General features: G+C 47.5%; 1 protein-coding gene across 2 annotated transcripts in view; it reads right to left on the reverse strand.

Moving 5' to 3' along the window:
- Positions 1-13,288, reverse strand: part of Ptprg (protein tyrosine phosphatase receptor type G) — a 660,978-nt gene that overhangs the window by 94,115 nt on the left and 553,575 nt on the right. For both annotated transcript variants that reach the window (XM_038349433.2, XM_038349432.2), the window contains exon 9: positions 4,603-4,787. In XM_038349433.2, the coding sequence (XP_038205361.1) occupies positions 4,603-4,787 (185 nt within the window). The remainder of the gene's footprint in view (positions 1-4,602; positions 4,788-13,288) is intronic.

Raw genomic sequence — 13,288 nt, forward strand, 5'->3', positions numbered from 1 at the left:
CAGATGCAGTTCACCCGAGAACAAACCTGGGCATCCCAGAGTCCCAATGGTTGGCTTTCTCTAGAGAGAGACTGCTTAGGAATAACTTCGTGGGGGAATCTGTTTGAACACTGAAGAATTACCAGCAACTGGTTCAAGGCTTGGGACAGGTCTTGAGCCTTTCTGCTCTCAAAGCCCCAACTTCTGTCGTTATCACTAAACATCAGAAATTGTAATTATTATCCACAACCACCTCCACAGTTATTAAACGAAAGAACTCCAGAGCCATATCAGTTTTAGAAAATTAGCAAAAAATTCTTTGCTTGGATGGTTTTCTTCTTGTTGTTGTTGTCTAAAGCCCTCTGCACAAAGAACAAAATCGAGAGACTTACAAGACGTAACTTTGCCACAGTACTCTCTAGCTGTGTGACCCTGAAACACGCACTAAATGTCTTCCAGCTTCTGCTAGTATGTGGACAGGCACAGCCACCTAACAGGAATGTGTAATACAGGCCAGGCAAACTTTGCCCTTGGGAACACTGACCAGTGCAGCAGCTAGGGTCAGCAAGCTATGGCCTGCATTCAGATCCAGCAGGCCGGCTCTTACTGTCACACAGGCATGGCCACTGCTTTTCTGTTTGTGGTTGTGTGTATGTGTGTGTGTGTGCTGTGTATTCTGTATGGTTATTTTCACTTGAACACTGAGAAGCTACAGCCTGCATGCTAGATCAGGCAGGTCATCCGTTATTATAAAGTTTAATTGGCACACAGACAAGGTCATTGTGTGTGCGTGTGCACGTGCATGCGTGTCTGTGCATACACGTGTATTCTGTACACTTTCACCGAAACATTGATAAGGTTAAGATGTTTTGACAGATTATATGACCCGAAAGCCTAAAATAATTACTGCCTGGCCCTTTCTAGAAAAATGTTTGTCAACTGTCATCAGACATCATGAGCCACATCCTGACCACCATTCCTCAATGCTTCCTCTCCACAGCCTTTAACACCAAGGAAATGGAACATACCTACAAAGCAGGCAGTATTGTTCCTGGAGAAACAAGCAGGGAATGCCTCCGGTCTCCAACGGTTCTGTCTAATGGATGCTAGGTCTCCTGGCAGAGGTGTGTACTCTGGGCCAGTATGAATGGAACTACCAAGAAGATTCTCCTGGCACAGCCACCATAATCCTCTAGTTTGGCATTAGCACATGGTCATGGCAACACTGGTTGCTACCACTGGGAACAACTTCCAGATGGGAATGGGGGGTTACGTGCTGTGGGATAACGCTCTTGTACACTGTAAAGATTTGTCACTCATATTAGTTTAGTAAAACGCTAGTTGGCCAGTAGCCAGGCAGGAAGTATAGACAAGGTGATCAGATTAAGAGAATTTTGGGAAGAGGAAAGGCAGAGAGTCAGTCACCACAGAGGAAGCAAGATAAGAATGCCTCACTGAGAAAAGACACCAAGCCACGTGGCTAAACATAGACAAGAATTATGGGTTACTTAAGCTTTAAGAGCTAGTTAACAATAAGCCTGAGCTAATAGGGCGGCCAGTTTATAGCTAATAAAAGCCTCTGTGTGTTTCTTTGGGACTGAACAGCTGTGGGACTAGGTGGGACAAAAACTTCCGTCTACAAGTGGTGCTCAAATGTTTGGCAAGAATTTCCACATAAAGTCTGAGAAAGCTTTAAAAAAGGAAAAAAAGGGATTCTAGACATTCAATAACAGAGTCAAGTGCAACTTCTTGGTAACAATTTTGTCTCTGATAGGCTCTGTTTTCTGGCAGCAAGCAGAGAGCATAGATGTGTGAAGGCCACAGAGAATAGCCTGATCTACAGAGTAAGTTCCAGGATAGCCAAAGATATATAGAGAAACCCTGTCTCAAAAAAAAAAAAAAAAAAAAAAAAAAAAAAAAAAAAAAAAAAAAAAAACCAAAATAAAAATAAAAATGAAAGAAAGTAAAAAAAAGCTATGTAAAGATAGAAAATACATAGAGAATCTGGATAATGTACATTATCATGTTCTCTTTGAATTGTCTACTGAGAAAGGAGCAACGGCTGCTTAAAAACATTTGATTATAAATGCTGCTGGAATTAATCTGATCTATATATTTTAAAAATGCCTTGACTTCAAAATTTAAGTCAAAAGCTATGTTACCTTGGAGAAGAGGTTTTGCTTTTGTTTATAAAGGAAATGAGAGGCTGTGGATTCATTCTGGGTTAAGAAAATAAGGTTTGATAAAGAAAGATCCCTAAAAAAAAAATTTCCAATGGGAATGGATGGCCCAGATGATCCAACATTTCAGAACACCTCTGTTGCAGTTTTTTCTGAGTTCTGCATCCAGAAGGCTGCTGGCTGAGATGATCCAGGCTCACAGAATACTACAGTCAGGACTTGACCATAATCCTAAATTTTCTTTGGGTCCTCCTAAAATTATCAGCGTCCCCCAGTCTACCAAAAGTAGACATGCCCCACAAAATAGATTAGGGATATTTGCCTTTGTTTAGAGTGTTGGTTACAAGTTGTTATGGACAATCGTCAGGAAAAAAGCTAAACAAAGGAGGTTAGATTCAGAGTATTTGTTTTGAAAAGAAAGAAAGGGGCAATTCTGTGGGATAATGCGCTTGTACACTGTAAAGATTTGTCACTCATATTCGTTTAATAAGACATGGATTGGCCAGTAGCCAGGCAGGAAGTATAGACAGGATGACTAGATTAAGAGAATTTTGGGAAGAGGAAAGGCAGGGTGTCAGTTGCCACCACAACGCAGAGGAAGCAAGATGAGAACATCTCACTGAGAAAAGTTACCAAGCCTTGTGGCTAAACAGACAAAATTATGGGTTAATTTGAGTTGTAAGACCTAGTTAATATTAAGCCTGATCTAACAGGCCAAACGGTTTATGATTAATACGAGCCTCTACGTGTTTCTTTGGGACTGAACAGCATCAGGACAGAAACCTCTGTCTACAATTAAGGTCACGTTCCTGAGGCTTTACTCCATTCTCTTAGAAAAAGCCTTGAGCACCAACACAGGGTTGCAATGAACGTGTGGGACAGGAGGCTGGCCAAGCCTCTCAGTAACTGGGAGCTAGAGGAGGGCACTCTCCTGAGTCAGCACTCACGGCGTGTGGCAGAAATAAGAAACTTAATTTTGTGTGTCTCAATAGGAGAAAGAAAAAGCCTCTATGAATCCCTTTGAAATGGAACATGCTGTCAAAGCAGAGTCTTCTGCCCATCTCGCTTTCTGAATCCAATTTATGCCTTGTTCCCCGAACCTCTGTCCCATCTTCTAATCTTCAACATCTTCCCTTCATCTAGGTGGAATTTACTAGAATTCACTCCAAGCCAGCGTCTCTTCCTCCCTGCGTATTTAATTATTTTCCACTTAGAACAAGAAACAGAAGGAGGGCCTAGACGATTTCTGCAGATTAATGCAAGCCTGACTTCAGGAAGGGAAGGATTCCCTGATGGACTCCCCGGGCGCAAGAGAAAGGTGAAGGCACACCGTGACCTTGGGTGCCTTCTAATACAGACCTCTCCAATTTCAGGAGGCTTTGTGCTCCCTGATGCGACCCAGATAACAATGTCTAGTAGGGGAATTGAAAAGATAAACGACAATGAAGCAAAAGAATCTTCATCTAAAGGAATATGAAAAGTATTATTCTATGACTGATTGAATGAGCACCGAGGATTTTCTTTCTTTCTTTTTTTTTTTTTTTTTTTTTTTTAGTGGCAAGTCATTAAGAGTCCCACTCTGCGGAGAAGCATTTTCCACGTGCATATACAATTATAGGCTTCATTATTCTCGGGCCTCCTTTGATTAACAATAAAGCAGCAAGGCTTTCAAACTCACATGTGTCACTTCGAGTTTCTTAAAGACTCGTGCTTGTTGGTCGGTTTACAACGAGGGAAAAGAGCTTCTCCAAGCAGATGCCCAAAGGGACTTGCTGGGCGTCTGAGGCCAGATATTCATGTACATCTTAAAAAAGAGAGGCTGGCCTTGGTTTGTGTGGCCAACATGGGGTCAGATTATGTCACGGCAGCTCCAACAGAACAGAGTGTAAAGCACCCTGGGCTCTGGAGTTCATCAGGCAACAAGAATGTGTACTGACACGTGAGACACATGACACATGAGACACATGACACACGAGGGACCGTGAGGACGGTGGCCAGCAGCAGGCAGAGTTGTGTGCAGAAAAGACGAGGAGGGGGAAGTGGACGCGGGGTAACTGTGAGAGGTAAACACTCAAACATAGTTCGCTAAGGGTCATGACCCGCAGTGCACTTACGTAACACACCTAATACATTTAACAACCTGATTGGAAGAAAAGGGCTTGTTTGGGATGAATGAAAAGCAGCCAGTTTAAAAGGGAAAACCAGGGTGTGCGATATGTCCGGGCATCCGCATGCCGCAGTATATGTGTGGAGGAAGAAGACAATATCAGGTGTGGCCCTCGCTTTCCATCTCCCTCGAGACACGGTCTTGTCCACTGCTCTGTATGCCAGGCTAGTTGGTCTGCCAGCTTCTCGGGGCTCACTGTCACCATCTCCTCTCTCCCTATAGGAGGAGATGCGCTCTCTGTGTACCGTCAGAGGTCTCAATCCCAAGGGGCCTTACCAAGTCCTTGTCACTGTCCTTAGTGAAAGTCTTCTCTTTCTCATCCTCATTCCTGGTCCAGCTATAGGAGATCATGTAATTCATGATGGGCGGGTGGTAGATGGTTTCTGGCTGGCTCCAGGACACCTGCAGCGCTGTCTGGTTCAGAGGCTGCACCTTCATGTGGATGGGTGGAGAGCTGCAGACTGGAGACACAGGGAAAAATGAACGGGCAGCAGCACCACCTGCCACTCAAACGTGTGCCCCTTGACTCCAGGAAACGGTTCTCAGGAAGAACGGACCCCCCAGCCACCCACACTCTCTTCCGTTATCAGTTATTCCTTCCTGATATTTATTTATTCACCCACTGTGCATGAGCACGTGCACATACATGTGGACACGTATATGTGCACGTGTGCACACAAGTATGCACCCGCATGTGTGAATGTGTGAAGGAGGAAGATGACCTTGTCCTTTCTCCGGCGTCATCCATTTTTGAGGCAGTGCTTCCCACTGGCCTGGAACTTTCCAAGGCCAGGGCTACCTGCTCAGCACTGAGGTCCCAGGCGCTGGGGTTTTCACCACAACTGGCAATTTTGTTCTATTTTTTAAAGATGGGTTCTGGGGTTCAAACTCGGGTCCTCACGATCGCAAGGTGAGCATTTTGCTAACTGAGCCATCTCCCCAGCTCTCTTTTTTATTTTTTGAGACACAGACTTGCTATATAGTCCAGACTAGCCCCCAAAGTTACGGTTTTATTGCCTTAGTCATCTAAGACCTGGGACTGCAGTCATGAACTGCCATGCTTACCCCCAACACACACACACACACACACACACACACTTTTAACTAAGTAGACACTCTGTTACTTCAGCCCTAAATACTCTGGCCTGCAGTTTTTAAGAACAACAACAACATTCTCTCATCTAACCTTACAGCCATTATCCTACCTAAAAAAAGGGCAGCTGTCAGGTTAACAGGATTATCTCATACAATGTCCATATTCAAATTTGTTCCTTGGCCTCAGGATCACTTAGAGCTCTGCTTCTCATGTTACCCTTTATTAATAAAGCTTTATCCTGATTTGCCCTCAGGACAGACTCTTTGAGGGAGGCAAGACACTGGACTGGACGACTATCCAACTAACTATAGTTGCATATGAAATTTTATTGCAAACAGATTAACGCATACATGCAATGTAGTCTTTAAATAACTTTAAAGCAAAGGCACCCACAAAAAAGATGGCTTCCTCTGAGGGTCAGTCTGTCTTTGCATCCGTGTAGCTGGATAGCTTTAAGCGATGTGACGGAGCCACATCTGTCTAGGGCCAACTCACTACAGTCTTGACAGCTGTGGATCGGTCTGCTGAGGGGTGACTGGGGCACTCGCTGCTCTTGAAGGTGTCCAGTGACCTTACAGTCAAGAGCACCACCTTTCTCTTCACCGGCATGGCCAAACTTGTCCCTGGACCTAAGCAAATGTCTCCTTGGGGCCGATTTCCCTCAGAAGCCAAGGGGAGATGAAGATTTCGGAGGAACTGCCTGTATACGGTTGGTATTGGACACAGGACAGGTCTGAACAGATACCAGGAAAGAAAATGCCACTGTCTCGTAAGCTCTCCAGAGAAGGACGAGACTCTGTTAGGGACTGACTCCCTTGAGGAAGGCCCTTTCAATTGAGTGCTGAGCAAGACTACCTGGGTGGGGTTGAGGAAGAAGCGAAGTCCGTGGAAGGGACCCGGGAGCAATAGTCCAGGCTTGAGAAGCCTGGAGAACCAGATTGAAATTCAGGCCTTTCTCCCATGAGCCCCTGAAAACCACTGGAAAAGCCTCAGGCCAGACGGTAAGGTGAAGTTGTTTTTAACAAAGACTCATTTGGTCCCATCAAAGCAGAGTCCCAAGAGGGAGGGGAGGGCTGTCCAGGGGCAGGGGCACAGCTTTGTCTGCATGTTAGGGTATGTCTGTGACTGGGCTAGTGGCAAGTCCGAGGCTGTATGTGCCAAACAGAGCACTGAGAGACACACACCTCTTTTCCCACCCCAGACTCCCAAACCTAAGGCTGCCTCTGAAGCCAATGGTCACCCTCCTGCAGGGAGGCGTGGCTAGCTCTGGCTGTAGCCCTGCCTGGAGAGGCTCCTTGTCTCTGTTGAAGAGATGTGCTTTGCATGGCTTCAACAGGAAGAAGTGGGGACTGATGAGACATTCTCATTTCCCTGGAGAATGCCCCCCCCCCGACCCCGAGGAATGGGTACCAAGCCACCACGCATTTGCCTCCAGAGCAGAGATTTCAAATACAGACTATCAAGACTGCTGGGATGGCCAAAGGTGACATAACAGAACAAGAACACTAGGGGGCGACAAGGTACTGCTTTTAAAGCGTTCAATTTACTAGGCTTCTGTTTCTCAAGACAACACAAAGGGAGGGGGGAAATCAGCAGAGATCCACATCTCCATCCTTCTTAACACTGGCAGGGAGGCCAGGTTTATCTACTGGGAATATTCTATACGGCACAAAGATGACCTAATTTCCATATCTCTCACCTCCTACTACATTCTTATTTTCCTTATGTTCTTAAGCCATTAACTCCCCTGCTGCAATTACTGGTGAGCCTTCAGGGGCACATCTCTCCGGCAGTGACATCACAGTGACATAAATACCCTAAGCACCCACGTGCACCATGCTTATTTTTTTTTGAAACGAAAACGTCTGGCCTTTTCTATGTAGATGAAGATGATTCATGTTTTCTTGAAATATATAGTACACAAAAGTAAGAGAAAGTTCTGAGATTCACCCCAAATGTTACTGTAACCTCAGACAACCGTTGTGAACATCCTAGAATCCAATGTCTGGTAGATTATCTATCTCTTTCTGCATAGGTCAAAGAGGATCACACATAATTTGATGTAAGGAAAAAAATAAAATGAGAAAGAGCTAGATGTGGTCATGCACGCCAACCATCACAGACGTCCTCAGGATGAGGCAGGAGAGTGGTCATGCACGCCAACCATCACAGATGTCCTCAGGATGACACAGGAGATTCTCAGGGCTGAGACCAGGCTAAGCAGCACAGCCAGACCCTGTCTCAAAAACCAAAATGAAGCAAAACGCCAAACAGACCAACAAGAAGAACAGAGGCATAAAGTCTGTAGGTAAGTGGATGTCATAGTTAGTCACTTTTGCCTGTAATAAATGGAGTTTAGATGCCATTGCTTTGAGTGGAAAGTAGAGAATCCCCTATCAGCTAAGCTCTCAGGGGACAGAACCACCTGCTAGGCAAGGGTTTCTCTAGCTAAGCAGTCACTCTAGATCCATACTTGACCTAGACTGCCCAAGACCTGGCCAAAGGTAAGAAGATGTTGCCCGAGGGGCCCGACTGGGACACAGTTCCTGGCTGGGGAAAAGTGCAACAAGGACAGAAGCTTCTTTCCGTTCTCTATTCCCAAGCATGCTTCCCATCTTCTGAGACAGCGGGTTTCTGGACATCAGGGACAGGGAGGGGCTGATGTGGAAGAGGGCTCTGCAGAGGGAGCACCGTACCAGAAGAACCCAGGATAGAGCCTGGCATTCTTATCTATAAAAAGGGCAGATAGGAAATACTTTTGGCTTTGCAAGTCATGTGGTCTCTCTTGCCTTCAAAGCACAAAGCAGCGGAGGCAATGAGAACGTGAGCGTGGCTGTGCCCAGGAGAACACACACAGCGGTGTAAAATTTCAGCTTTGGATGATTTCTGTGGGTCTCACTCTTGGCTCTTCTGTGCTGCTTTAAGGCACTAGCGTTCAGTTTATGTCACACAAACTTTGGTGGTGGGTGAGGCGTTCCCCATGCAAAGGGACACATCTGTTTGCATGCCCGGCACAGCTCATGGGTGGCTTCTCCGTGGAGCTCAGACCCTTGGCAGCGCTCACCTTGAGTTACCCTGCCGCCTCACTGGCTATCTGGAACAATCGGCCTTCCCCACTAGAGTACGGTGTGGCCAGTGCCTCTTGGGTCATGCTCCATACACTGCCTGAGCCACAGCAGTGGCTGCCGTGTGTATGTATCTCAACAGCGCGCAAGCTGGTGGTACACGGCATAAGATCCTAGGCCTGTGGGATAGGACCTCCGCTTCCAGCCTCCCAGGTTTCCACCTGCTCCTCACTTGCCTGTATTTGGCCAGCTCTGCTCCAGCTTTACTGGTTGTCTGCCTTCAATACCATGTAGGTCCCTCTGTCCCTCCTTACCACCTGCTCACTCCCTACGCTTCTGCCTGAGCCCTGAGGACCTCAGGGAGGGGAGCACATCACTGTTCACCAGGTTCCTGGGCACAGGCACAGATTTCATCCTTGATGAGAAAGGATTTTGCTCTTTGTGCTGTTTCTGAAAGACGCCCATCCACAGAATCAGTCCATTCCTGCAGCCACATCCAGGACTTCTGCTTGTACAGAGATGCTGTCTACTCAGCAAGGGGATGTTCGCTACTCAGGAAACGCATCCTGTCCACAGAAGCAGCAAGCCCTAGTCCAGGCTGAGGTAGACAGGGAAGGCCTTGTGCCTGTGCCTCTAGGAAACCCTCACATCAATGAGGTCTCCCTTCCAAGCCCAGGACGGAATTGGAAACCATGCACGCTTTCATGGGAGAGTTTGGAAAAGCTGGCATATTGAAGCGTGGGATGTTGGCTCTTGTGTTCTGTTGTCTCTTTAACTGCATGATGGGCCACTATTTGGTACTGGCTTCCTCATAGGATGGGGTGAGTGTGACAGGCATGTTGCACCCTCACAAAGTTGGGGTGAGTGTGACTGGCACACTGTAACCTCTTGGGCTGGGGTGACGGGAACACGGTAAATGAACTACAGTTGCAAGCTACGGGCTTGCTGGACATTCAGGCCCCATACATAACCTTTACTTCTAAGTCTGATGTTTAAATCAGGTGAGCTAGAAGAGCAGAGAAATGGTCTCCTTTAGACTATAGGTGCGTTCACATTTGCCACAGTTCTACCACACCCTACTGCTCCTACACAGCCCGCTCATCCTCAGCTGCCTGAGCCCTCAAAGCCAGCAGTGCAGCGGGCAGGCGCCTGTTTTCACATCCTTCCTTCCTACTGATGGCCACTGCAAACTAGGATCTTTTGGCACATCCCTTTGAATAAAAATCAAAGCCTTTTAACCACACAGGAGGTGCCCCACCCGGTTCTCTAAACAAACATCCCCTGTGAGGTGGCCCTGACAGCAGCCCTTCCCTTCCCAGGGCCTGATGACAGGCTCTCTGGGGACTGATGGCTCTCCAGGTTTCCAGGAGGACACTCCCTCGGCAGCACTGAGAACCCCTGCTTTGACTCTGAATAACCTTTAATTACGATCCCAGCTTTCGTTAAATAATGAAGAGGCTTCCGACTGAGCACCCGAGGTCCCTCAGATTTTACATCGGTGTGGAGGACATTTCCCCAGTGGTCACAAAAGTCAATCTAAGTCTCTCCTGACCCCAGCCCTGCTCATTTTGTGCAGCAGGTAAGCTACAGGGACAGCTCTGATGAAAGTCAATGTAACCCCCAAGTGTCTGAGTCTGTTTGAGTAAACGGCTACTCCAGGAATCTCTTCTTAGGGCCCCCACCACTTCTGAGTGTCACACCTGAGGCACTGGGCCAACTGTGGATCAGTGTGAGACATAGATTGCTCAAACACAGCACTTGGGCACGGGCTTACTATTACATAATGCTATCCAGGGCAACCGGATCCATGCCAGGGGGTGCTACCATGGACACAAGGGGAGGCACAACACCCCAGCTCAGCAAGAACCCTCAAGCACAGGGAACTTTTCAGAGACCTGGCCTGAGGAAAGGGATCGGAGTTCCCACAGCAGACCACACAAGACGAATAAACAAAACAACAAAATCCCAAACCCCTAGAATTTTGCTGCCTCATAGTGTCACCTCCCTTTCCTCCCTGTCCGAGAGCTCACGAAGGGCATGGCACTCTATAGAAGGTACAGGGGCTGGGGGACAGTTTAAAATGACCATAGCTTCTGATGTGCCTTGCATTCCCATCATCCAAAGACCGTGGCTTCAGGGCTGCCAGCTGCCATATACGCGTTGTCCGCAGGCAGGCTCCACACTCGTCTCTAATAGTCCATGCACGCATAGTGACTGAGCCCAGGAGGGGCATACCCATTCATACTGAGGACTCCATGGCCTAGAGAGGACGAGCCACTGAGCAGAGTGTGAGACACGAGTGGGAGGATTCAGATGAGATGAGTCAGCCTGATTTGAATGAACCTGGCAGAGGGGCAGTAAAGCGGCTGTGCTTGTTCTCCTGTTCCCTGCTTCTTATCTTATCCCCTCTCCATGACTGTGATAAAGACATCAGGACACTGCTCAAACTGCCAAGGGGTGAACAGTATCCCCCGCGGGCATCATGCATCCATACTGAAGACCAAGAGCATTGGCTTCTTCCAGGGCTAACAATACTTGGTCCAAAAGGTCCTTTCTCTTCCATGCGTCCCTTCAGGCTGCCTTTTCTTAGTAACAAAAGCAAAGGGGAGTCTCTAGAATATCTCCAGAACAGTCTAGAACTCCTGTGAATCCCTCTAAAGCCAAAGGCAGCTCAACTGACATTTTTCTTATGTCAGAAATGCAGGTATAAGTCCTAGTCCTTCAAACCATCACGGGGAAGCAATAAACATGGGCGGTGAAACTCACTGAGCATCCATGGCCCTTACCTCATGCTGCTCTGGCTGACACAGGAGATACCTATTATGAGTCTATGAAGCTCCCAGTTTCCCCGCTAACTTATTTTAGAGACCTAGCCTTAACAGGATCTCTTATTCACTTACTCAAACGATGAACATGGGCTGGAGTAAGTCTTAACGTTTTGGAGATCACAGTCTGGCAGGGAAAGAGATAACCATCAGCAAGCCTGCACAATCAAGTTCTCAGCTCGGGGCTCCTTAAGGGCTGGAGCGAATTTAATGCAACCACAGACTTGGACGAAAAGGATGCTGTTATTTTCACCAATCTCTAAGATGTCCTATGACTTTACAACTCAGACGCTGGCAGCTAACGGCGGCAATGCTCCCAGGATGGGTGCAACATCACCAATTGGTGGCTGAGTCTAACGATGAACGGCTTGCTGCTCAATCTTGCAAGTGAAGCATCACTAGAAAGCAAAGACGTGTAGTGGTTCAAAGAGAATGCCCACCCTCGCCCCCCACACCCCGACTCATATATTTGAGAGCAAGGTCCCTAACTGGTGGTGCTGTTTGCGTACGTTTAGGAGGTGCGGTTGTGTTATTTTACCACAGCAATAGCAGAGTAACTGATACAGTACGTATGCCACAATTTAAAACCCTGAGTTCTGCTGAGCACCGGCTGGCCACATCCAGTTTTCCCTTCTGCGCTGCCTTGGGCTGTTCCCCCTATGCCATGCCGGGGCATCTCCTCCATCGCTGCCAGTAGCCCTGCTTCTCAGCAAACAAGGGTTAGAATGGGTGGCAACGACCAGAGGCCTGCAGACACTAGAACTGTGACTGCTGCACTCTCTCCCGTGCTCATCAAACAGGCTGCCCGGGAGGCAGAGCAGGCATCCTGTGTGCCAGAACTCCAAGTACGCATTCTGGATTTCCCCAACCCCTCCTGCTGCTCTGGGGTCTGTTTTATCTATGATGTCTCTCTTCTTCTGAAAGCTAATGACCACGGGAGGTGGCCACATCCTGTACAGGAAGGAGTATTGTTTGGCTTGACACTAAGGGAGGTGGCAGAAATCAGAATCATCCATCTTCCAAGCCACAGTTAAAACAAACCACTGAGTCCTGAGTATAAGACTGGATCTCTTTAACACACTCTGGGAAACTATCTCCCCTTACCATGAACATACTGACATCGAGCCAAAAGAGCAACGTGGACTAGCTCCACCTTAACTGAGCAGCCCTTCCATGTGGTGGCTCTAACCTTCCTCTATCTCACGGACCTTGCTTCAGACATGGATTCACAACAGGATTTCTGTCAGAGACCCTGCTCTGTGCTGGGGTTCCTGAAGGTCAGCCTCATGTTTCTGACTGCTAGGATGATGTTACAGATGTGAAAAAACAGCTATGTCACACAAAATAGGGGTCCAAAGATACCTTTAGCAGCCAAAGGAGCGCTCTGTGTGACAGTCTAACAGCCTACAAGCTGGCTTAAAGTTTTCTCATCAGACATGACAAAAAAATTACATGTGACCCTCATAGGCAGGTTGGCTATGCTTTCATTAGAGTACGCTAGTTAGGAAGTGGGGGATCATTTGTACAGAGTCAATATTAGGAATGGGCAGTAGGTTCTGGAAAACCCTATTTTAAACGGCCAGCCCTAAACACACAAGAGACTGAGCTAGCTCTGACTCCAGGCTGATCTAACAAACAGGTCCACATGTTCTGAGGAGCTCGGGCTTTGTGGCTGGCAACAGCTGTAAGAGCTCAGCCTATGTCAGCCTATGCCTTCTGAGAAGCTGTTCCTGGTACCAGCCAAGAAACATGGCTCTGGGTTCTTGCTAACACACGACAGTACTCGGTTAAATGGTGCCTCCTCCGTATAAGAAGAGATCCGAAACATGGTAGTCAAGGCACGTATCTCAGCCCAAGCCAATCCAATGCATTGGAATTCACACACACACACACACACACACACACACACACGAACACACGCTTCCCAAGATCAGAGCCACAACCGTAAGGCCCCTGGGTGTGCGGAAAAGAGCAAA

Source organism: Arvicola amphibius, chromosome 12, assembly GCF_903992535.2.
Source record: "Arvicola amphibius chromosome 12, mArvAmp1.2, whole genome shotgun sequence".
NCBI lineage: Eukaryota > Metazoa > Chordata > Mammalia > Rodentia > Cricetidae > Arvicola > Arvicola amphibius.